The sequence below is a fragment of the Ambystoma mexicanum genome, chromosome 12 (assembly GCF_040938575.1).
Source record: "Ambystoma mexicanum isolate Mex_15411 chromosome 12, UKY_AmexF1_1, whole genome shotgun sequence".
Lineage (NCBI taxonomy): Eukaryota > Metazoa > Chordata > Amphibia > Caudata > Ambystomatidae > Ambystoma > Ambystoma mexicanum.
The window spans coordinates 1,005,338,838-1,005,363,418 of NC_090936.1; the positions used below are offsets into that span (position 1 = coordinate 1,005,338,838).

General features: G+C 47.3%; 1 protein-coding gene across 6 annotated transcripts in view; it reads left to right on the forward strand.

Moving 5' to 3' along the window:
• FLNC (filamin C) overlaps positions 1 to 24,581 on the forward strand; it is a 253,022-nt gene that overhangs the window by 144,848 nt on the left and 83,593 nt on the right. For all 6 annotated transcript variants that reach the window (XM_069629538.1, XM_069629534.1, XM_069629535.1 and 3 more), the window contains 6 exons: positions 3,776 to 3,866; positions 4,818 to 4,987; positions 7,577 to 7,694; positions 8,839 to 9,101; positions 11,424 to 12,021; positions 18,034 to 18,207. In XM_069629538.1, coding sequence (XP_069485639.1) covers positions 3,776 to 3,866; positions 4,818 to 4,987; positions 7,577 to 7,694; positions 8,839 to 9,101; positions 11,424 to 12,021; positions 18,034 to 18,207 — 1,414 coding nt within the window. The remainder of the gene's footprint in view (positions 1 to 3,775; positions 3,867 to 4,817; positions 4,988 to 7,576; positions 7,695 to 8,838; positions 9,102 to 11,423; positions 12,022 to 18,033; positions 18,208 to 24,581) is intronic.

Consider the following 24,581-nt stretch of genomic DNA (forward strand, 5'->3'; position numbering starts at 1 on the left):
ACCTCTGTAGTTCCTGCCCTTCTTTGATCCCTCTGATGTGTTTCCGATCCACCGCTGGTGTCATTTCACAGGAAGGAGCATCGCATGACCATGGCCCATCCCCCTTCACTACTCACCCAAGGGCATAAGACTAACCTTGTCCTTGATGAAATGACAAGATGTGGATGAAAAGGTCCAATAAGTGTTAGACCCATAACCCATTCCACATAATACAGTAGTAGATAAATGATGGGCACGAGAATCACAAGGGGGAGCCTGAGTATCACAGATGCAACCCCTGGGGAGCCCAGAATGAACCCCCTGCCACCTGTTGGCCATCACTTCCTTGCTGGTTCCTATGAGAGGGGGGGTGATGCACACAAGAGACTATCTGCTCTACCACGAGTGACAGGGATGCGGGAGATGACCAAATGCAAGTGGACAATCTGAGGAGCAAGTAGTTGCATAGGACAGATATGGGACATTATGCGGGAGATGATCAAATGCAAGCGGACATTCTTAGGAGAAAGTAGGTGCATAGGACACTTATATGACACTTATGGGACATTATGCAGGAGATGCCCAAATGCAAGCAGGACATTCTGAGGAGCAAGTAGTTGCATAGGACACTTATGGGACATAGTTAGGAGCGCGGTCAGGCCTGGAATAATGTACAGCCATCTCACTACCCCCACACTCTACTTGTGTTCTTCATTTTCCTTCTCTGCTGCTCTTTTTTCTTCCTCATCGTGTATTGTGTTTGATGCTTTTGCTGTCTGTCTGCACTTCTGCAGTCCGTGGTTTCCCTCTCACGCCCTCTCTTGCTATTGCAGTTTCCTTTCTCCGTGCCTTTGCCCTCCCTGATCCCGTCCCACCTGTCCCTTCTCTCACTGATTGTTGCCCCTTTCGAGTTTCATATTTCCTGCTTTTTTGTAGTTTGAACTCTTCATGTCTTTTCCTGCTCACCATCTCTTCACCTAGCAGTCTCTGATACCCATTTATATGTCATGCGTTACCACTTTAGTGGTCTCCTGGTGTAGAGGCGTGTCTGAACGGGTAACACGCATTGTGCCAATGCCTTGGTCTCCAGGCCTTGGTCTGTGGTAGGATGATGGGGGAGTGGGCTAGGAGCAAGCACATAGCAGAAGGAAGGAAAGAAAAGGCTGTCAGGCGGGGAAGGGTGTGCTTGTTGGGTGCACGGGGACTCATCTTTTCTATTGTACTTCAGCGATGAAGGTAATAATTGAGAGGCACAGTCACATTGCATGAACCCCACAGGTTTTGCCCATCAGGTCACCTTGCGAATTTTGGTCTACTGGTGAGACTAGGAAAGCCATTGCAAGGTGGTGATTAGGTCAAAGTTTCAGAAAATTGGTCAAAATCAAAATAGGGTGTGTACTTCATTATCCAACTGAACCCTGAAGTTGCTTACAGAATCTGTATAATTATCATATTAGGCTTTTCATTGCCCCCACAAGGCACTACCGTGCTCTAAGGGGACTCTGCCATTACCCATTGTTTACCTATATTATTGCCCCCATACGGGGGATTCATTCATCTAACCAGACAAATGACTTTCTTTTATTCCTTACAGCTATACAGTCCCACATCTGCCTATCAATGGCACGCAGTTCTCCAAAGGGGCGCTATTGTTATCTTAGTCATTTAGTTGCCATATTTGGGAATATGTTGTCTAATAGCGCTAAGTTTTGTGTTGGACATCCAAGAGTAGCAACATTTAGTTCCCCTGCTAAGCCACACTGTTATTTAACCAGGTTCCATATCCCTCTACTCATCCTGGATGTCCAACAATTATCTAACCAGATCCATTATCTCACTACTCATTGTGGATGTCCAACCATTATCTAACAAGATCCATTATCTCACTACTCATCGTGGATGTACAACCATTATCTAACAAGATCCATTATCTCACTACTCATCGTGAATGTCCTGCTCTTATATAAAAATACCAATTATCACACACTATTTATCCTGCTTGTCCTGTTGTTATCTAATCAGGGCCCTTTATCTCACTACTCATTGTGGATGTCCTACCCTTATCTAACAAGGCTCCAGTATCTCAATAATTATCCTGGATGCCCTGCCATTACCTAAAGAGGTTCCATTATCTCACTACTCATCGTGGATGTACGACCATTATATAACTACGCTGCATGGGTGTCCTACCAAATCCAACCTTTTTCTACTCTCCATATTTGTCCTACGAAACCCTATTATTATCCACCCTTGCTCCACAGTTATCTGTCAAGGCTCTTCAGGTTTGTGGCCAGGATTCACAGCTTACCCACTAAACCCTACCATCATCTATCCAGGTGCACTTGTTGTCCAAAGAAAGCCAAAGTTCACATAGCCAGGCCCTGGATCTGTCCTGAAAAACATTCTTTTATCTAACAAGGCTCCAAGGTTTTCTCTGAAACCTACCATTATCTGACCAAGCTTCATGATGGTTCTTTTACAAAATCCTACTATTATGAGGGCAGGTCTCATGTTGGTTTATTAAACCATATTGTTATTTAACCTGGATCTGTGGAAGTCATATTAAAACCTGGCATTATCCAAGCAGGCACATGGTTACATGTTTAAGCTCCATAGTAGACTATTTAAGGATAGTGATTCCATGGCCAGGCTTTGTGGTTCGACCAAACCTTGCCACCATCTAATCAGTCTCCACAATTGTCTTGCTAAACCATGCCACCATCTAACCAGGCTCCATAATGGTCTTGCTAAACCATGCCAATATCTAAGCAGGCTCCATGGCTGTCCTGCTAAAACGCTGCCACTATCTAACAATGCTCCATGATTGATTATCTTGCTAAACATTGCCAATATCTAACCAGGCTCTGTGACCGTCTTGCTAAACCTTGCCACCATCTAACCAGGCTCCATGTTTTTCTTGTTGAACCTTGCCAATATCTAACTAATCTCCATGGCTGTCTTGCTAAACCTTGCCAATATCTAACCAGGCTCCATGGCTGTCTTGCTAAACCATGCCAATATCTAACCAAGCTCCATGGCTGTCTTGCTAAACCTTGCCAATATCTAACCAGGCTCTGTGACCGTCTTGCTAAACCTTGCCACCATCTAACCAGGCTCCATGTTTTTCTTGTTAAACCTTGCCAATATCTAACTAATCTCCATGGCTGTCTTGCTAAACCTTGCCAATATCTAACCAGGCTCCATGGTTGTCTTGCTAAACCTTGCCAATATCTAACCAAGCTCCATGGCTGTCTTGCTAAACCTTGCCAATATCTAACCAGGCTCCATGGTGGTCTTGCTAAACCTTGCCACCATCTAACCAGGCTCCATGGTTGTCTTGCTAAACCTTGCCAATATCTAATTAGGCTCCATGGTTGTCCTTACAAACCCCACCGTTTTCTAATCAGGTTTAATGCGTGTCAATGCAGGGCATATGGTTTTGTGGCCAGGATCCCTTGTTGTTTTAGCCAAATGTATTTTAATCTAACCAGGATCCATGATTGCCCATCCAGTTCCTAGTGTTTTGTCGCCAGGTTCTGTGGTTGTCATTTCAGGCTCCCTGATTGCTCAGATCAAATGTATGTATGCATGTTTAAGAAGACTTTACATAAGGTCCACCAAGCCTTCAGCTGTCTTTTTCAGCACTATAGTATATCATGTTATGTTTTAGAATGTTATACCATGCACAGGGGCCATTTGCATGGTTTTTCTAACATGTATTATCATTGTATAACTGACAGCTGTAACTGCAGTTTTCCTCCTTCCATAACTTCTCTCTGTTGTTGCTCTTTTTCAGGAAATTCCTATCAGCCCCTTCAAAGTTAAGGTTGATCCATCGCATGATGCTAATAAGGTGAAAGCAGAAGGCCCTGGGCTCAACAGGACAGGTAAGGTGACATCAGTATCCAGTACACCAGTTGCTGAGTCTGACCTCTCAGGCCTTCTGCTTGATACAGTGGGTGCAGATAATGGTATCCTTGTTCCTTTACCATTTAAGCAGGAAAGATAGCCCAGCACGTTAAGTACATGCTGCACTGTCCTCTCATCCTCTCCCATATTGCACTGCTGCAGACCCTGGCCTCCCTCCTCCTTTCCAAAATTACACAGTTGCTGAGCATGGCATGTCCCCTCCTCTAATCACACATAGCGGGTACAGGTACAGTCAATGGTTGCCTTTGGTTATCTTTGCAGTATAATCTCTATTTGACCCTTCAACTAAACTAACTGTGCCCTCTGAGTGAAATCTGCCCCTAGGTACCGGTGGTGTGCCGCCTATCTAGGGTGAGGGGACAGAGAGAGGCTGACCCTATTCTGACAATAAATCACATCAAGGGACCACATGGATAGGCGGCACACCAGCAGCACCAAGGGGCACATTTCACTCGAAGGGCACAGTTAGTTTGGCTGAAGGGTCAAATAGAGTTTATACTGCAAAAATAAGAAAAGGGCAACAGTTGACTATACCTGTACCCGCTATGTGTGAATATAAGTTTGGGATTTTGTACAGGGCGTGATATACCCACCCACAGTCCCCCTTTGTGTTCACTGTCTCCTCTCCCATATTAGACTGTACTACAGGCACGGCTACCGCCAGCCTCGTAATCAGGCCCATGATCTGCTAAGCAATTTGATGAGAAATCAGGTGTCAATAACTCACTTTTTCCTTTCTTTTTTATTTGCATTAAAAATTGCCTAAACAATTTTTTTAGCAAAACAACATCTTAGATTAGTTCAAAAGAAAAAAAATGTTTAACTCACTTTTAAAAGGTTGTAGATTGTTGATTGGTGGCATCTCAAGATACCATTCGCTCAAGCTTTCTGGCCCCCCTTTCCTCCAGGTGTGGAGGTCGGGAAGCCCACCCACTTCACTGTCTTCACCAAGGGTGCTGGCAAGGCCAAGCTGGACGTACAATTTACCGGGTTGGCGAAAGGTGAGGCTGTGCGCGACTTCGAGATCATTGACAACCACGACTACTCCTACACGGTCAAGTACACGGCCATCCAGCAGGTGAGTGGCGGGAGCTGGGGCGGGAGGAGCGGGGAGGAGGAGGGAAGACGGAAAGGAAGGGAGGCGGGGGAGGGAAGGGAAAGAGAAGGAGAGAACAGAAGGGAAGGGACGGGAGCTGAGGCAGGGGCAGGAGGAGCGGGGAGGTGAAGGGAAGACAGAAAGGACGGGAGTAGGGAAGGGGTAGGGGAAGGAGAGGCCATCCAGCAGGTGCGTGGCGGGAGCTGGGACGGGAGGAGCGGGGAGGGGAAGAGAAGACGGAAAGGAAGGGAGGGTGGGAGGGAAAGGAAAGGACAGAAGGGAAGGGAAAGGAGCTGGGGCAGGAGGAGTCGGGAGGAAAAGGGAAAGAGAAGGAGAGGACAGAAAGGTAGGGACGGGAGCTGGGACAGGAGGAGCGGGAAGGGGAAGGGAAGACAGAAAGGACGGGAGTAGGGAGGGGGGAGGGAAGGGAAAGAGAAGGAGAGGCCAGAAGGGAAGGGACGGGAGCTAGGGCAGGAGGAGTGGGGAAAAGGGAAGACAGAAAGGACGGGAGTAGGGAGGGGGAAGGGAAGACATAAAGGAAGGGAGGGAAGGGAAAGGGAAGGAGACGCCAGCAGGTGAGTGACGGGAGCTCGGGCAGGAGGAGTGGGGAGGAGAAGGGAAGACGGAAAGGAAGGGAGGCGGGGGAGGGAAGGGAAAGAGAAGGAGAGGCCAGAAGGGAAGGGACGGGAGCTGGGGCAGGAGGAGCGGGGAGGAGAAGGGAAGACAGAAAGGAAGGGAGTAGAGAGGGAAAGGGGAGGGAAGGGAAAGAGAAGGAGAGGCCAGAAGGGAAGGGACGGGAGCTGGGGCAGGAGGAGTGGGGAGGAGAAGGTAAGACAAAAAGGACGTGAGTAGGGAGGGGGAAGGGAAAGGGAAAGAGACGCCAGCAAGTCAGTGACGGGAGCTGGGGCAGGAGGAGTGGGAATGTGAAGGGAAGACAGAAAGGACGGGAGTAGGGAAGGGAATGAGAAGCCAGAAGGGAAGGAGCGGGATGGAAACTGGGAAGGCAAAGGAAGAGAAAACGGAAAGTCAGAAGGGCAGGAAAAGGAAAAGGAAAGGGTAAAGGGAAGGCGGGAAGGGAAAGCAGGAAAGCGAGAAGGGAAGGGCAGGAAAAAGAAAGCAAAGGGAAAGGAATGGTTGGGGAGGGAAGGGAAGCGAAGGGTAGGCCAAAAGGGAAGGGGAAGGACAGAAGGGCAGGGACGGGATGGAAACTGGAAAACGAAAACGGGAAAGTCAGAAGGGAAGGGCAGGAAAAGGAAAGGTAGGAGAAGGGAAAGGGGAAGGTGGGAAGGGAAAGCGGGGAAAGCGAGAAGGGAAGGGCAGGAGAAGGAAAGGGAATGGGAGGGGAAGGGAAAGGGGAAGCTTAGAAGGGAAGGGAAAGCAGGAAAGTGAGAAGGGAAGACCAGGAAAAGGAAAGCAAAGGGAAAGGAATGGAGGGGTAAGGGAAGGGAAGCAAAGGGCAGGTCAAAGGGGAAGGGAACAGAAGGGAAGGGAGGGGAGGGGTAGCCCAGAAGGGAAGGGATGGGAAAGCTGGAAAGTCAGAAGGGAAGGGTAGGAAAAGGAAAGCAAAGGGAAAGGAATGGAAGGGGAAGGGAAGGCCAAAAGGGAAGGGAAAGGAAAGAAAAGAGAAAGTCCAGAAGGTTAGGGGGAAAAGAAGGCCAGGAAGAAATAGGGCTTCATTATAACATTGCCGGTCCGGTAAGAACGGTGCCGGTAGGCTTACAGGCACCATTGTTACCAGACCGGCAAAGTACAAGTTTGCGGCCGGGATGCCCTCCTGCCCGGCAGGTCAGACCTGGCGGACAGAATGGCACCCGCCCGCAGACTTCGACGGATGCACCAAACTGTTGCACACAGTGCCGGTGAATCCATCCTCCCCATTTCCAATGGGAATGGGGAGTTACTTTTTCTGGCGCCTGGCTTCAGGAACCGCCGGGGCTGTAATGTCCCGGTGATTCCCCACTGCCAGGATCCAGAAAAAAAAGCATAACTCTGGCGGCAGCCTGCCGTGTTTACCGGCACGGCTACCACCGGGGATATAATGAGGCCCATAATGGGAAAATGACTGGATTTTCACTTTGCACTCTTGGATTTGTAGATTTCTTTTTCACTTTATAATTATACGGCTACACGTCCGAGCAGGCTCAGTGCAAGGCTAGAGCTGGATGACTGTCTCAAGCATGACATGGGCCCGTGAGAATAGTGTAGCTTTGGCAGAAGGCGAGATGCTGATGGAAAAGGCTGACCGGAAGCATAGTGCCAGGCTTGTAGCATAGAAACACTGCTCCTCGTCCAGCCAGGAGTCCACTTTTCACAAGTGTCCGCAGCGAGACTGCAAACATGGCGGGCAGGTCCCCCATTAAGAGCCAACATGGAGCTATTGCAGTTAGAATTGTCCACAAGGCCGAAAAGATGTCTATTCTCGCGATATCAGCTCTACTGTTGCCTTTGCCTATTAGGTGTGAGAGTGGGGTATGGCTGGCAGGGGTGCGCGCAGGGCAGATACACAGACAGTAGCCAGGCAGCGCGAGGCAAAGAAATAACACACCTTTCTCTGCTTTTTGTCCATTGCAGGGCAACCTGACCGTATCCGTCACCTATGGAGGAGACCCTGTTCCCAAGAGTCCCTTCGTCGTCAACGTGGCCCCACCACTGGACCTGGGAAAGGTCAAAGTGCACGGGCTCAACAACAGTAAGTAGCTTAAACTGGCAATGGAAAGGACCTGTGTAACGAGGAAAGTGGCTGAATTGCGCTGGGAGTGGGTGGCAGAGAAGAACGGGGCGGTGTCGAGATCACATATGAATGGATAATAACGCCGTGGCCATCCCTGCTTCTGGCCGCTATGCTTCATTTGGCAGATCTGGCGCCTCTGGGGCCCATTTTGGAAATATAGTGTACTTCAGAATTCTGAAACCACAGGTGCCATTTCTTGGATGCAGGACCCATTTACAAACATGCAGCCAGAACATGAGCAAAACAGCCACACATGTAGTACAGTCAAATTACTGCTTGCAGTAAAAATGTTAACGCATGCAGTAATTCCCCCATGTATGGTATTTGGAGAAAAAAATGCCTTTCCATGTCTGCAGAGGGGATGGAAATGCAGGCAGGACGGTAGCAGTTCATCCCGCTGTTGTCCCACGAAGTAAGAAATGCACAGAAGGGTCATGGCGGACCCTGGTGTGCAGGGCGCCTGCCCCTGCATCCTTTGCAAACAGCTCGCAGAGAGTGCTTTGCTTCCCCCTTTTGTGAATATGGGCTGCATGTTGGAATGCCTTCGGCCGCCCTGGTATTTATATGAATGTGCCCAGGGGTGGGAAACGTGCTTTAGAAGCTGCTAATCCATTTTGTGTACATCCTGGTGCCCTGTTGTGAACAATATTTCTTCTTACAAGTGAAGTGAATTATGTATGACACATTACCATGGACTTTCAGGCAGCATTCCTAATCACGGTGTAAACCACTTGTGCTTGTTTAGTTTGCTCCATACCTCATACCGCCTCAACTCAAAATGATGAGGGGCATTAAAACGAGGCGCTGTTTGGAATACCACCTCTTTTGACTCTTATCACCACATCCATAATGCGGCCTGCACGGCTTTATGGCGCCCTCCTCCAGTGCATGGACGACCAGTCGGAGTTTGCAGGCGGTCTCTTGTTTATTTTATTTATTTGTTTCACTTGAATAGCGCACACCAGCCCAGGGGCATCTGGGCGCTGCCTTGCCAGGGATGCTTGGTGGTCGGAATCTTTGGGCGTGGCTGCTCTTTGCTCTGATTGGGCACCCTGTATAATCTCTTTGTTCCATTAACCCTCCCTCCTGTCCCCCCCTGCAGAGGTGGATGTGGGCAAGGACCAGGAGTTCACCATCGACACTCGGGGTGCCGGAGGACAGGGCCAGCTCGATGTGAAGATCACCTCCCCATCGCGCCGACCCATTCCGTGCAAGGTGGAGACAGGCACCACCAATGCCCCCCACACTGTCAAGTACATGCCGCCCGAAGAAGGGCCCTACAAGGTGGACATCACTTATGACGGGAACCCCGTCCCGAGCAGTCCTTTCACCGTGGAAGCAGTCATGCCCCCGGACCCGTCCAAGGTAAGGAGTGCTTTCTGAGTTCCTTGAACCTGCTTTATCTTAGTTCGTCCATCCACCCACCCATCCATGCCGCCAGCCATCCATCCATCCATCCATCGATCCACCCACCCACCCACCCTTGCAACCATCCATCTGTCCCACTTCACTGCGAAGAATGGATTGTGTCCAGCAGTGAGGTGTGCTGGTGGAGGGCAAGGGGTTCTCGTCGCTGCTATCACCTGGGTATATGTGGCACCCTGGCAGTCTCAGTCAAGAGCTCAATAACTGAATGGGCAATTGATCGGAGTGCAGCCTCAATCTTCATTGATGTCCATCCACAGTGAGGGAGACATATCCCAGGGATAAAGTAAAGAAATATTTACTCTTTTGTCCACTCCTCCTTCAGAACTTTCCTTAAATCCATTTCCTCATTCCTATTGGCCCTTCCTTCTTTCGCCACACCGCCACATTCCTTCCTGCATCCCTCGTCACACCTTCTTTGGTCATCTGGCCTTTTTCCAATCCATGACCAAAGGCAGCACTGCTCTTCGTAATGTTCCTCCTTCGCTCCTTCTGTTCCTCCAATCCTTTCTTCCTTTCTTCTTCGTACAGAACTCCTTCCTTCCTTCCCTCCTCCCCTCCGTCCTTCTCGTACAGACCAACTCCTTCCTTCCTTCCTCCCTCCCTTGCTTTCGTCCTTCTCGTACAGACCAACTCCTTCCTTCCTTCCTTCCTTCTTTCCTTCCTTCCTTCCTTCCTTCCACCCTTCCGTCCTTCTCGTATAGACCAACTCCTTCCTTCCTTCCTCCCTCCCTCTCTCCTTTGCTTCCTTCATTCCCATACTTCCTTCCTTCCTTCCTTCCTTCCTTCCTTCCTTCCTTCCTTCCTTCCTTCCTTCCTTCCTTCCTTCCTTCCTTCCTTCCTTCCTTCTTTCCTTCCTTCCTTCCTTCCTTCCTTCCTTCCTTCCTTCCTTCCTTCCTTCCTTCCTTCCTTCCTTCCTTCCTTCCTTCCTTCCTCCCTCTTTTCAGTTCATCTTCTCCACCCCATCCTCCCTTGACTCCACTGCCATGTGTTTTCGATTTGTGTAGAATAATGCAGTTATAAGTGAGAGCTCTCAGTGGTTGGTGTGTTTGTGCATGTTGGAAGGGGGTGGGGGGCGATAAGAAACATGGCGCGCAGACATGCCAGAGCCAAGAAGTAACAGGAACTGAGCCTCTGCTGGGAACCCCCACCCCCGGGGGGCACAATACAGATTACGAGCATTTTCCAAACCTTGTGTCCTGTCACTGACACCCAAGGATTCCTTTTGCTGGAGGGGCGTGTGATTACCCGCATTGTGGAGGCACACAGGCCTATCACTCTGATGGTGAAGATGGACTATGAGTGGAGGGCACCCATTTTCACCCAGGTGCATGAAATGAGGGAGGCAGCCTAAGAGCCTCCTGGGCGTGCGATGGCAGCGGTGGGGTCGCCCTCCTCATTGATTAACATCTGTTTACCCATTTCACTCGGTGACCTATGAAAAGAGGACCTCTCCCCTGCCATGTACGCTCATTGATGGCACAGCAGCATGGCAGGTTGCTCGTTAGGTGCACAAGGAGCCAAGCCAAACGTGCAAGGATTTAGGGTACAAGCAGGTAAAGCAGAAGTGAGATAGCATGACCGAGCACATGAAAAACTGTAAGTGCGCGCTGATCTGGGTGGGTGTGCCAAAGGATAATTCAAGCATGTGCGCCTGGGGATTCATTCCGTTGGGGACAGTGCGCTATATAAATACCTTTAACATAACATAACATGTAGCCCAACACATGTAACACTTATGGGCCAGTGTATTATGTACAGGTAGCTAACAGCATGGTTAGGCACACGTATGAGATAATCCAGCTTTATAACACCAGGAGTGAGCACATATGCATCATGCATGTGAGTAGCATGACCCATGTGCAAGCATCATCATGTATAAGTGATTAACACAAGTGTACAACAGTGCTGGTGGGCACATGCATACCTTTTTGTTCATACTCATACATGCAGAGCCTAAATTGGCACCTGTATGAGGCAGGCAGATGGTGTGGGCAAATAGTGATATGATATAGGAGTGTATCGCAGGACACACACTCGATGAGCACATGTAGTGTGTGCAAGCAAGCGAGCGTGCGTGCGGGGCAAGTTTAGTCAAAGGTGGGACTGAATGTCTCATCCTTACAAGTCTCACACATGCTCCAGTCTAGTGAAAAGCCTCTCTATGCAGCAGTTCTCTCCTATGCCCAGAGCACACCACTGAGTGAAACCTTCTACTCCTTTCTGCCAGTACTTAACTATTTCTGACTCATTCCTTCCCAGGTGCGGGCCTACGGCCCCGGATTGAAAGGTGGGTTTGTGGGGAAGCCAGCCCCCTTTGCCATCGACACCAAGGGTGCGGGTACTGGGGGTCTTGGGCTGACGGTGGAAGGCCCCTGCGAAGCCAAGATAGAGTGCCAGGACAACGGCGATGGCTCCTGCTCAGTGTCATACTTGCCAACAGAGGCCGGAGAGTATGCCATCAACATCCTCTTCGCTGATGTCCACATCCCTGGCTCCCCGTTTAAGGCTGACATCAAGCCGGTCTTTGATCCAAGCAAGGTGACGGTCAGTGGGCCTGGACTGGAGCATGGAAAGGCAGGTGAGACGGCCACATTCACGGTGGACTGCTCCAAGGCGGGCGAGGCTGAGCTCACCATAGAGATCATTTCCGATTCCGGCGTCAAGGCCGAGGTGCTGATACAGAACAACAGCGATGGCACCTACAGCATCACCTACATCCCAGCGTTCCCCGGAATGTACACCATTACCATCAAGTATGGCGGCCACGCAGTGCCGAAATTTCCAGTCCGGGTCAACGTGGACCCTGCCGTGGACACCAGTGGAGTGAAAGTCTTTGGGCCAGGAGTGGAGCCTAGAGGTAAGAATTTCATTTCTCAATAGCTACATGTTCTGCATGGCTCAGTGCCTGCTCTACCTTCAACCTAGAAAATCTGTTTTAAGACTAAATATGTTGAATAGTAGGGAATATGGCCTTCTGTAACTTCCTGAAATGAAAACAAAAAGGATGACGTTTAGGATGTTCTGATATTTTTCCTTTTGCAAATATGTTGGAAGCATTTGTGCAAAAATCAATATTTGTAGTCTCTCTTTTCTGTAGGAGTTGGATCTATTCTTTTACCAGAAATTGGCATTGAATGTGACATAATGTATAACACATTAATAAACAATGTCAATATTTTAATAACTTTAAAAAACCTTATAAAGTTGACCTTGCTTGTTGGACATTTTTTGACTGGTTTTCAGAAGTTTCAAATGTAATTTAAGAGCTCTATAAAAAAACAAATCATTGCTAACATTCCCAAATACATTCGATAACCTTTTACTACTCATTCTCATTTTGTAACTTGCAAATGTTATCGCAAAATAAAACACATTTTAGGAGTTCTGAAAAGCTGAATTTGTTAATCCAAACCTTTCCAGTATAGGTTCCTTGAGATATTTCAATAAGCACACCTACATTTTTGTAATCCCCTTAAAAAAGTATTAACCTACTTACAAGCAATACCAAAAATAATGTTTACCATAGTTAAATAAATTGGATTGTTTGTTAAGAAGCCAAATTCTACTGAATAGTTTAAAACAGCTCAGGACTTCAAATAAATGTAAGTTACAGCAATTGTGATTGTGAACATTTCCAGGTCAAAATATTTTCCTTTGTGTGCTACTATTGGCAGGACATTTCATTGGCGATTTTAATTTTCTCTGATAGCATGAAACGCGGCAATGCCAATTGTGTAAAATTCAGCAATCAATATATTTTTGCAGATCTCCATCTCTATGATAAAGTACCTCAACAATTCCAGGTAGCTTTGTGCTGATAAAGAATATTTGCCCCGTCTACTACACAGCTGTGTTTTTCGCCAGGCATAAACAGAAGTCCTATCTAGGCTTTGTCTATTAATTCTGAGGTTCCAAGTAAGGAATTTCCCCTAATTATAAAGAGCTTGAATGATATATGACAATAACATCTCAGAAAGTGAGTATTTTGGAGTAGAAACACGGGCTACGTGTAATAAACAGTGTAAAATTAATCTGAAAAAAATGTATTTGAAACGTTTAAAATGTAAATAAAAACTGAATACAAATGTATACCCTTTAGAGAAAGTAAGATAAACATTTGTTTAAAACTTAATAAAAGAAAGTGTTAAAAGTGTTTTCAACTCTGGGAGCAAAGCAATATGAATAGAGTAAAAAAGGAAATTAAAGGGTGGTTCTGGGTATTTCCACCTAATAAAAGTAGTAAATCCGGAAAAGTTGCTGGGTAAATTTAAAAAAGGTATGTGCATTTAAAAAATAGAAAGGCATAAACTGGCACAGTTTAAGTTAAGAAAATATGATCGATGAAGCATTTTTTTTCAAATAATTTGTTTTAAAAGTAATCATCTACAATTACATTGCTCAAAAAGGTCCTGAAATATTTACTAAATTATCTGTAACAAAATGTTACCAACAGCATTTTCTACAACGCATTAATTACATGGAATTGATATACAACTATTAGAGCAATTTCCTCATGGAATGGCCCCAGACATAGGATGGTTGAGAGCCTATCACTACAAGGCTTCAGACAAAACGCTGATTAGGGTACATTATTACTGTGACGATTCCTGTACCAAAGCCGGGATTTAAACCATTTCCCAAAGTTTCAAGGACAGTGGTAGAGGGGTAGCTCCTCCAACATATGCAGGACATATGCATATTGCTTTATGCGGTCATACCACATTCCTAAAGCAATGGTTTTGTCACATAGCAGGGCAAGTGTACATGAAGATCCAGGTGGTTCTTGTTTATTAATATAGTGATGATTCTTATTCCACATTGCTCCAAAGGCCCCAATTGGAATAGTAAAGATGTGGTTCCTTCATTAAAGGGGTTTGTGCTGGATAACACAGGAAGGGGAGGATTTCATCTCCATAGTAAAATGATGGTTCCTGCAACACATCAAGGGTTCGGCGCAATCATTCAAAATGGTTCTCTCTAGATCTACCGATATATGTCTCTATGGTTGGGGTTAGCTTTGACTTATTTTGCATTTATTAATGGGTAAGAAATATATCAAGCACAGCATGCAGTTGTGAATATGTCAGATGACTATTGAATGTATTACTTACATTACGGTTGTCCTGAATAAGCTCTTGTGAGTGAAACACACTTTGGCAAAATTATAAGATAGTATCACATGAGCCTCAACAAGTCTTAATATTCACAGTATTCATTTATTGGAATATTCTCTGAAGAGACTGGTGGCTATAAAGGGTTTTTCTTACAAAGTGTAAATGAGATTGAATCAAGATTGACTATGTTCAGTGGTGAGCACACACTCATCTTACACAGGCTGTTACATTTTTCTTGGGTATTTTTCCAAGTCCTCGAGTACCTTATACTTAACTCATTTGTTTAACACTTTGAGTACCTAATTGCAAGTTTGGCTGCAAAGTTCTTAGATCAAGGTTGTTGGTCTGAGGGTGAAAGGGAGAAATGGGAAGGAAATGCACAGGGAGTTTATAGTTGGGTTCTTGGAGTAATGGGAGCAGTTGCATGCACATCTGTTGAAGAAATACTGTTGAATTCCAGAGTTTAGAAAATGTGACTGGAGAAGTGTGGTGGGTTGTGGAGAGGATGGGGTAGGTACTGTGGCAATGGGATAAGTAGTGTGGGCTCAGTGCTGAAACAGAAGGAGGAGATGGGGGGAGGCAAAGAGGCAATGGTGGTTACGATTTGTGGGAAGTTAGTTTCCTTGAGGGGCATTGTACATTCTTCCAGTAAGCTGGAAGAAACCCCAAATGGCAACCTGCAAATCTTAATGATGAGGTGAGTTCTGTTGGGGGCGAGGACCTGAACGACTGCAACTCTCTTGGCTAAATGTTTGCATTATTTGTGCTCCCTTTCCATCACTATCTTGCAGCATTCTTTTTTTAGCAACTGTCCATTTCTAAGGTATGCAATGGCTTTCAAATAAACGCATTCTCACTTCATTAGGATTTTTCTTAGTTGGTTCGATGGTAAGGGTTTGCTGGAAAAATATATTTAAACAGGCTGTCTCAGATGCAACTGTGACAAAGACAAATGCAGCTGCTTAGATATGAAGAAAGAAAGAGTGGGTGAAAATCAAATGCATGGTGTGCATCCACAATTCTGCAGGCGAAGGGATGAGTGTCACTGGGTTCTGAAAGGGGGAGAGGATTTCTATTTGGTGATGATGTGAGGCGCATGTGAAAATTGTTATGGAAACTGAGGGTTCAAGTGTGATTATAATGTGAACTCACTCAAGAGATACATTTAGGGATGTCTTGGGTGGAGGACCACATGTGGTCAGGTTCTGAAATAACAGAGCTATGGTTGGCAAGATTTGTGATGAATGGAATGTTGGCAAATTCTAAAGTGTTCAAGAGGTGACAGATGGGCTGGCTGTGATGAACCACATGTGGCCAAGTTCTGAAGTAATCAAGAGGTGGTAGAGGGAAGAGCTTTGATCGCCCACATGGGCTTGAGTTGTGAAATGTCCAAGATGTGGAGGAGGCGACATGCAGCCAAGTTCTGGAGTGTTTGAGAGGCGCCAGAGAGAATGTTTGAGAAGGACCACATGTGGCCAAGTTCAGAAGAGCCCCAGAAGTGGCAGAGGGAACGACTTTGACCAAGCACATTTTGGCAAGTTCTGAAGTGTTTGAGAAGATATAGAGGCAATGGCTGTGCCGGAGCACATGTGGACAGGTTTCAAAGCTTTCAAGAAGTGGCAGAGGGAATGGCTGTGATGCAGCACATGTGACCAGTTTCTAAAGTGTCTGCAATGTAGAATAGATTCTTACTGGCACACCATATTTTATCAAAGAAGGCAGTAAAAGAAGTTTGTAAGTGTTAGAGATTCAATCTAAGAGAAGGTGCAGGGGGTAAAAGAACAACTCTGGCACAAAAGGCTATAAAGTATCAGATGCAAACATTGAGTATCCCATTGGTAAGAATTCACCCACCCCCCACACACTATCTAACTGATAACAGTCAAACATTTAAGAATGTTTTAACAATTCAGAATAACCATAGTTAGTTTGGTGGAATTTTACTATAACGAAAAGTAAGAAAAACAGATGGTCTTTTGTTCAGTACAATGTTCGGTACAATACACACTTAAGATCCATCGCTCAACATGTTTCGGGACAATTCCCTTCTTCGGGATCAACATTCACAAAGTCTGGTTATATTTGGACTAAAGAAAAAAAGATTTTAGATCAATTCAAATGTTAATATTAGAGTATGAGTTTTTAAACCTGTGTGTAATATTAAATTAATGTTACCTCAAGCTAAGGATTTATCTCCAAAATCCCATTAAAGTTAAACCTGAATAGGAAAAGAGATTATGTGACACAGATATACATTTGGTAATCCTAATATATCAAATGATATTAGTGACATTACAAGAAGGTCAGAATCAATACCATCTAAAAGTAGAGGCACTCCAGTTAGAAGATGTTCTCAGCAATACTGTAAAATTCTGTGTGTGTAAGAGCATTTATAATTTATGAGATTTACCTAATACAATAGCAGTAGGTAATATAGAATTAAGTATCAAATTAGGCTTACCTTCTATTAAATACACTAAGGTACAGTGAGAAAGGTTGATATAATTTGCAGAGATCCGTGGATAAGGCATATGATAATAACCAGTCAAGAGAGAATATATGTTGGTCCTGACTGATTTCCATTAGGTGTAATAACCAGGAACAGTAGAACTTGTCTAGATTTTTTTAAAGTAAATATCCTTTGCTAATCAGGAGTCTAAGCGCTGTGAAACCATGCTATAAAATGGCAACTTTATAAATATACCGTCATGCACGAGTGACATGACAAAATTACATAATTTGTTTATATGATGGAATGATGAAAATGACATTGGTCGTTATGCCATGTTATTTTTTTGGTTTATGATTGCGGGAACCATGCGATCACATATGTGTGTCTCTAATATGATTATGTGCTATTCTGAGGATTTCATGAATAGAATAATTAATGAAGAAAAGTCATATGAAAAAGTGTAAATCACCCTAGAAAGGGAAAATGTCATATTCTGAGGCAGCATTAACCACAGGTGTCATACATGGTGTACTAAAAGATTAAATAATTAAGGAGTTTAGGAGAAGTATGAGTAGGCCAAATGGTAAATTAAGTTGCTATTACATGCATACAATCTATGTAATAAAAAGTTGTTTCTATATAAGACCACAAAATGTGTATTCTTTAAGCCTAATGGGCACACATACTGTATAACGGTTATTGAAGTTGTAATTGTAAACACAATAGGATTGTAATAACTAGAGTCAGAAAGAGTATGAACTTAATGACATAAAAATGTTCTTTCAGATTACATGGGCTTGACAATAAGTAAAACAACACATTGTCTCAGTGACAAAAACGTTCCACATAGAAGCTACAAGTCCTGGTATAACATATGATCAGACTACTAGGCTTTATGATACATTTATCTAAGTGAGTTTAGAAAAACTCACAATAGGAGTTCTACTTCACAGTTTTCAATTGTATTAGGTATTTTAAAGCCACAGTTCATTCAAATATGTCTGTATAGTGAAAGATCCAGTACTACAATACTAGATGTTAATAAACTCATTGGAAAATCGATACTAGTTAGGTTTCAAAGAAGTGCTCCAAAGTTAAAATGTTCATTCATTCCTAATGGACACAGTGAGTCAAGTTTGTTTATCCAGTACAGCTAACGTTTTGAGAGTTTCTTATTCATTGTCCCCTGCTCTTGGTGGTTGATGTACTACTTCTGAGACTATACACTTAAGTTCTCTCTGGACAGGTGGCATTGCGAATGATTTGATTAACTGGCTGTTGTCCTCTCTCCTCTTCTCCCAAGGTGTTCTCCGAGAAGTCACCACTGAATTCACAGTGGATGCACGTTCTCTTACAAAAACAGGTGGCAGTCACGTGAAAGCCCGCATAATTAACCCCTCTGGTGCCAAGACGGACAGCTTCATCACAGATAATGCAGATGGAACATACCGTGTTCAATACACAGCGTATGAGGACGGTGAGATTTTTTGACTACTTTTAGTGATTCTGACTTTTGATCAATTCATGACGAGTCTCTTGTCCCCCACTCTACCCAAAACAAAATAAAAACAAACTATACCTTTCCAAGGTGGGAGAGGCCTAGCGGTGGAAGCTTCTCCATCATTGCTTTTAAGTAGGAGCAATCTACTTGACTAGATAAAAAGTGGGAAATCACACCATCTGTAACACCTTGCTGAACAAAGGGGTGGGGGACCAATGTGAAATGTGGCATTTGAGAACTTCTGATTCAGTAAAAATGTAAAGTCGAAGGTGAAATGAATGTGATCAGTGACCAGATAATGAGAAAGTCAAGACTGGCTCAGCCTCCTTAGAGTTCCTTCTGTACATGTCCATGCATTGTAAAAATGCAGCATCCTACCATTACACATACACGGATGTCCATGACAAACTGTGGCATTTTACATCCAAGTACAATGCAGACCAATGATAGTCTAGTTAACATTGGGATTCCCACACACTCCACCTCACCGTATCAATGATCTGTTGGGTTTTTCGTGTGCAATCAAATGGAATTCAAGTCGTCATAGGCACCTCTTCAGGGTGGCTTGAGGTCATATGTCTACTTTATATTTATTTTTCATATATCACTCTCAACACTATTACAGGGATAGCCAACTGCTGTAGGCGGCATATTTTAGTATTCCCAAACTCAATGAACTGGCCTTAATAATTGACTTGCAACTGATGAAAGAGCCTGTCTGATACCATGTCAAAACATTAGGAACTTTTCATTGTGCAGGTCGTATGAATGACAATCTCATTGAAAAATCATGCAGCAATAATAAAAAAATGTATAGCGCTTCACGCTGGATTCCCACACAAGCTGTAATAATGGCTGTTATTGCCACCCAAATTAATGCTTATCAAATTCTCACCTCAGAAGGATGAAGGGCGGAGTAGGCCCTGCAGGGATTCAAGCTTGAGAAATTTAGACTGGCCTCATGTCAGAGATGAGCACTTAACCTGTGAGCTATCCACCCGACAATACAGAGTATGTGAGGTGGTTCTGGACTGAACATCATTAGGGAAAGAGGGCTCAGGGGTTGTGGCTCTTTGTTTCTGACTCTTTACCCAGAACTCCCCTGCCAGCTTCATTGGCTGTCATGACAAGCCCCACCCTCTCACTCCGCTCTTTGACAGGTAGGAAAGAGGTGGGAGGAGCCAAACAATTATAGTGTCTCGAAGGAGGGTGCAGCTTTGATCCTCAAATAGCCATTGCAGAAAGCGATGGGAAATGCTTCTGGGCTGGAGAACTAAAGAGCCAGCATGGAGGAGACATGGCCAAACTACCAATAGGCTGGATGAGAGAATATACATCTATACTAACAAGGACTGGCAGGGAGTGGGTGGGGTATGCCTATCAAAAAGCCATAAAAGTCCAGGTATATGGAAATGACAAGCAGCAGAGAAAGGGTTAAACTAGATTTAAGATTGGCTAAACGTTGAATGATGGGTCACAGTGACCAAGTCTATGTGCAAGAGGAAGTCTGGATAAATAGCAGGGTACAGTTGCCTTTTATAAATCCCATTACCAGTGCTCATGGTTTATGCCTGTGAAAATGTTTTTCCCAGACGGATAAATAGATTAAAAAGAAAGACGTGCTTGGAAAATACAACAATTAAATGCTTATGATCAAATGTCATAGCGGTAGTCGGGCCATATGCAATGGCTCCAGAACGCCTGTTCCACGATGTCTGCCATGCTGAAGTAGTTCCCTTGTGTGTTTGGAATAGGCAGTAGTTTCAGGAGATCCTCTGTGCAGGCAGTAGTTCCAGAGCTTCTCTGTGGGGGGTGTAGTTCCAAGATGTCTGCCATGCTGACAGTAGATCCCGTGAGTGTTTGGAACAGGCAGTAGTTTCAGGAGATCCTCTGTGCAGGCAGTAGTTCCAGAACTTCTCTGTGGGGGATGTAGTTCCAAGATGTCTGCCATGCTGACATTAGTTCCTATGAGTGTTTGGAACAGGCAGTAGTTTCAGGAGATCCTCTGTGCAGGCAGTAGTTCCAGAGATTCTTTGTTGAGGGTGTAGTTCCAAGATGTCTGCCATGCTGGCAGTAATTCCCGTGAGTGTTTGGAACAGGCAGTAGTTTCAGGAGATTCTCTGTGCAGGCAGCAGTTCCAGAGCTTCTCTGTGGGAGCTGTAGTTCCAAGATGTCTGCCATGCTGACAGTAGTAGTTCGTACAAAGGCTCAGAGCGGGAAGTTTTCCCAGCAAGTGCACATGATGGACAGTATGTTCAGGAAGTCCTGGCTGGGTGCCCTGTGAGCGACTCCAGGTTCCTTCCTGCATGCCGAACATCCACTTCTTGTTACTGTGCTGGCAGGAAACCAGGTTTCATATGGTACATTTCTTTGGTTGTGCATGTAGCTCAGGAGAACGGAGTAACAGGACCCAGGCCTGAATCAATGTGTCAGCTACGGAAGGAATCCCTTGGCAGGGGCTGCGAAGAGGCAGGGGGGCCCATGCGCTAAGTCAGGGCCTAGGCAGTGGCCAGGGAGAGGTGGGAATGTGTACCCAGATAGGGGTCAGGGAGAGGAGGGAGCGGCAGGGGCGAGGGGGAGGAGGGAGCGTGCACTCAGGCAGGGGCCAGGGAGAGGAGGGAGCGTGCACCCAGGCAGGGGTCAGGGAGAGGAGGGAGCGTGCACCCAGTCAGGGGTAAGGGAGAGGAGGGAGCGTGCACCCAGGCAGGGGCCAGGGAGAGGAGGGAGCGTGCACCCAGACAGGGGTCAGGGAGAGGAGGGAGCGTGCATCCAGGCAGTGGCCAGGGAGAGGTGGGAACGTGTACCCAGACAGGGGTCAGGGAGAGGAGGGAGCGGCAGGGGCCAGGGAGAGGAGGGAGCGTGCACCCAGGCAGGGGACAGGGAGAGGAGGTAGCGTGCACCCAGGCAAGGGTCAGGGAGAGGAGGGAGCGGCAGGGGCCAGGGAGAGGAGGGAGCGTGCACCCAGGCAGGGGTCAGGGAGAGGAGGGAGCGGCAGGGGCCAGGGAGAGGAGGGAACGTGCACCCAGGCAGAGGTCAGGGAGAGGAGGGAGCGTGCACCTAGTCAGGGGTAAGGGAGAGGAGGGAGCGTGCACCCAGACAGGGGTCAGGGAGAGGAGGGAGCGTGCACCCAGGCAGTGGCCAGGGAGAGGTGGGAACGTGTACCCAGACAGGGGTCAGGGAGTGGAGGGAGCGGCAGAGGCCAGGGAGAGGAGGGAGCGTGCACCCAGGAAGGGGCCAGGGAGAGGAGAGAGCGTGCACCCAGGCAGGGGTCAGGGAGAGGAGGGAGCGTGCACCCAGGCAGGGGCCAGGGAGAGGAGGGAACGTGCACCCAGGAAGGGGCCAGGGAGAGGAGAGAGCGTGCACCCAGGCAGGGGTCAGGGAGAGGAGGGAACGTGCACCCAGGAAGGGGCCAGGGAGAGGAGAGAGCTTGCATCCAGGCAGGGGTCAGGGAGAGGAGGGAGCGTGCACCCAGGCAGGGGTCAGGGAGAGGAGGGAACGTGCACCCAGGAAGGGGCCAGGGAGAGGAGAGAGGGTGCACCCAGGCAGGGGTCAGGGAGAGGAGGGAGCGTGCACCCAGGCAGTGGCCAGGGAGAGGTGGGAACGTGTACCCAGACAGGGGTCAGGGAGTGGAGGGAGCGGCAGAGGCCAGGGAGAGGAGGGAGCGTGCACCCAGGCAGGGGTCAGGGAGAGGAGGGAGCGTGCACCCAGGCAGTGGCCAGGGAGAGGTGGGAACGTGTACCCAGACAGGGGTCAGGGAGTGGAGGGAGCGGCAGAGGCCAGGGAGAGGAGGGAGCGTGCACCCAGGCAGGGGTCAGGGAGAGGAGGGAACGTGCACCCAGGAAGGGGCCAGGGAGAGGAGAGAACTTGCACCCAGGCAGGGGTCAGGGAGAAGCAGGGACAGTATCTGTGCCACCAGAGCAAGAGCCTAGGGGGTGGAAGAATCTGTGTGCCAAGGCTTTGGCTAGAGAGGGCTATTAGAAATCTTCTACTAAACTAGGGCTCAGGCAGAAGCAGAGCAGTGAGTCCATGTCCCAATTGGGGGACGATGGTCTGTCTGCAAAGGAAGGTCTTCGGGATGGTCTGGGAGTCTGCGTGTTAGGCAGGACCTCAGGGTGGAACCAGGGTGTGTGTGCCAACCCGGTACTCAGGTAGGGGAGGGAGAACCCGTGTGCCAGTGCAGCGACCGAGAAAGGAGTGGAGCAAAACAAGGCATGCAGACTTTGTATGGATAGCATGGACAGAGGAGAAGACTCTAGAGAACCTATGTACCAAGATTGGGCACATAAAGGCAGCGGCAGAGAGAAGACCTGTGACAAGATGGCGGCGGGCTTGGATCAAGTTCCAAGGATATGCAGGTGAAGGGCACGGGTGGGGAGGGCCAGTGGGCCAAGAAAGGAACCGTGGGATTAAATCAATGTGCCGACGGAGCCAAAGTGCCCAAGCAGGACGCAGGGAGTGTTGAGGTGTCAGTGTGACGAGGCAGGACCCTGAAAGTGGCCAGCTGTGACACAGGGCAGGCCCGATGAGGGGCGGGGGAGTGCGAGTACCAAGACTAGGCCCTGGTAGGAGCAGGCAGTCTAAGTGCCTGGGAAGGGGAAAGGAATCATTGTGCTAAACTGGACCCTGTGGGTGGGGGGAGAGAGAGAGAGGAGGAGAGAGAAGGGGCGAGGGGGATCTATATGTCACAGAGAAAGCACATTGTTCTAGGTACGGAGGGGGTGCATCTTTGCCAAGGCAAAGTCTGGGGGCAGGCTCGAACTGGCCTATAGGGCAATGTCCGAACCTAAAACGCAAAATGCTGGTGTGATACAGTTGTTTTGGTCAAAGTAGGCCATTAGTTTGGCCAATGTGGGCCAGTTTGATGAGTTACTTCACTATGTGGCTAGTAGTTTTGACCAGTGTTGCGGAATTCATTTTCTTTAAAATGCACAATTTGCATCACATTTTATTTTTTTAAAAACATTCCACCTTGGGTACTATCCGTACAGTCTGTCACAAAAGGAATGAATTGCCATTTGCAACTGTGGCCCACATTTTCGTTGGTGCCCGAGACGCTTTAATGCCCCAGTCCCACCCTGACTGAGGGGCACGAGGATAGTATTTCTGCCAAGTCAAGGGGAAGACTTCTGTGCCAAGGCACAGCCCTGTTACTGCCATCCTTCTCCGTCCTGAATGTACGAGACGAGCTCATAAAACCAGCCATTTGTCTGGGTGAATCTAGGGCAGCTGGCTCTGTGCCGAGTGCAAGAGGGTGGCAGGTGGTAGTCTACTGGTCTGAGGTTAGTTACTAGGGTGACTCGTCGAGGATGGGGGCGATATGATATGCATGCCCCCGGTATAAAGTATTCACGGAGCAGCCAATCAAATATCAGGGATGCACAAGCCAACATTAAAGTAAGCAGGTCCATGTTTTTAGAAAACAAAATGATTGACAGGCACAGATTTCGGTCTTTTGCAGATATGCAGATGACATCTGTAACAGACAGGCACACACACACGCTCTCTCTCTCTCTCAGACATACGGTAGTAGACATACGAAGAATAATGCACAAGGAAACGTGCACATACAGTAATGCACAGCAACATATTTGCATATGCATAATATATGCACGCAGATATTCAGGCATTCGTGGCATCTGATGCAGACAGGCAGCCAGCTTCACACAGACCTCCACAGTGCAGTGGAGGAACCACAAGGGCTTGCTGGCACCAGCCTTTCTGGAATCCCCGTCTGTGGACTCCTGGCTCTAGGGGACGTGGAATAAATAGTTTTGCAGTGAGGCACGTCATGCACACAGATTTCTGCATTTTAAACAAATATTATGTGTTCACAGCACGCAGATCCGAAATCCAACTCCCGGCCCGAGGCCCCGGGGGAGGGATGGAGAGGTCCTACCCTGTAATGTGAGAGGGCGTCGGGATCCCCAGAAACGCGTTACATGTACACACAATCACGGCCACCAAAACGCAAAAACACATGGGGTCCCGCACAAAAACACACACACACGTAATCTCTCACATACCAGCACAGACACACCCTGGCCCATCATTGAACCTAAAAGATCAGCTTGTGAGTCAACCCGGCATCTTTGCCCTATTGCTAAGGGATCCAACATGGAGCATCCCTTTCCTGAGCAAAGAAGGCACGCCCCTTCCTGTACAGTGTGGGTACGCTACTTCCTGTGAAAAACCGAGCGGCGCGCTCCATACGGCGGGGATCCACCCCTCCAGTCTATGGTGGGCCGCTCTCTTCCTTTGCAAGACGGATCCACACCTCCCTATGAGAAACAAGTCGGAACGCCCTCAAGACAGATCTGCCTGTCTGTTCAAAATGATCCCTCTCTTGCTAT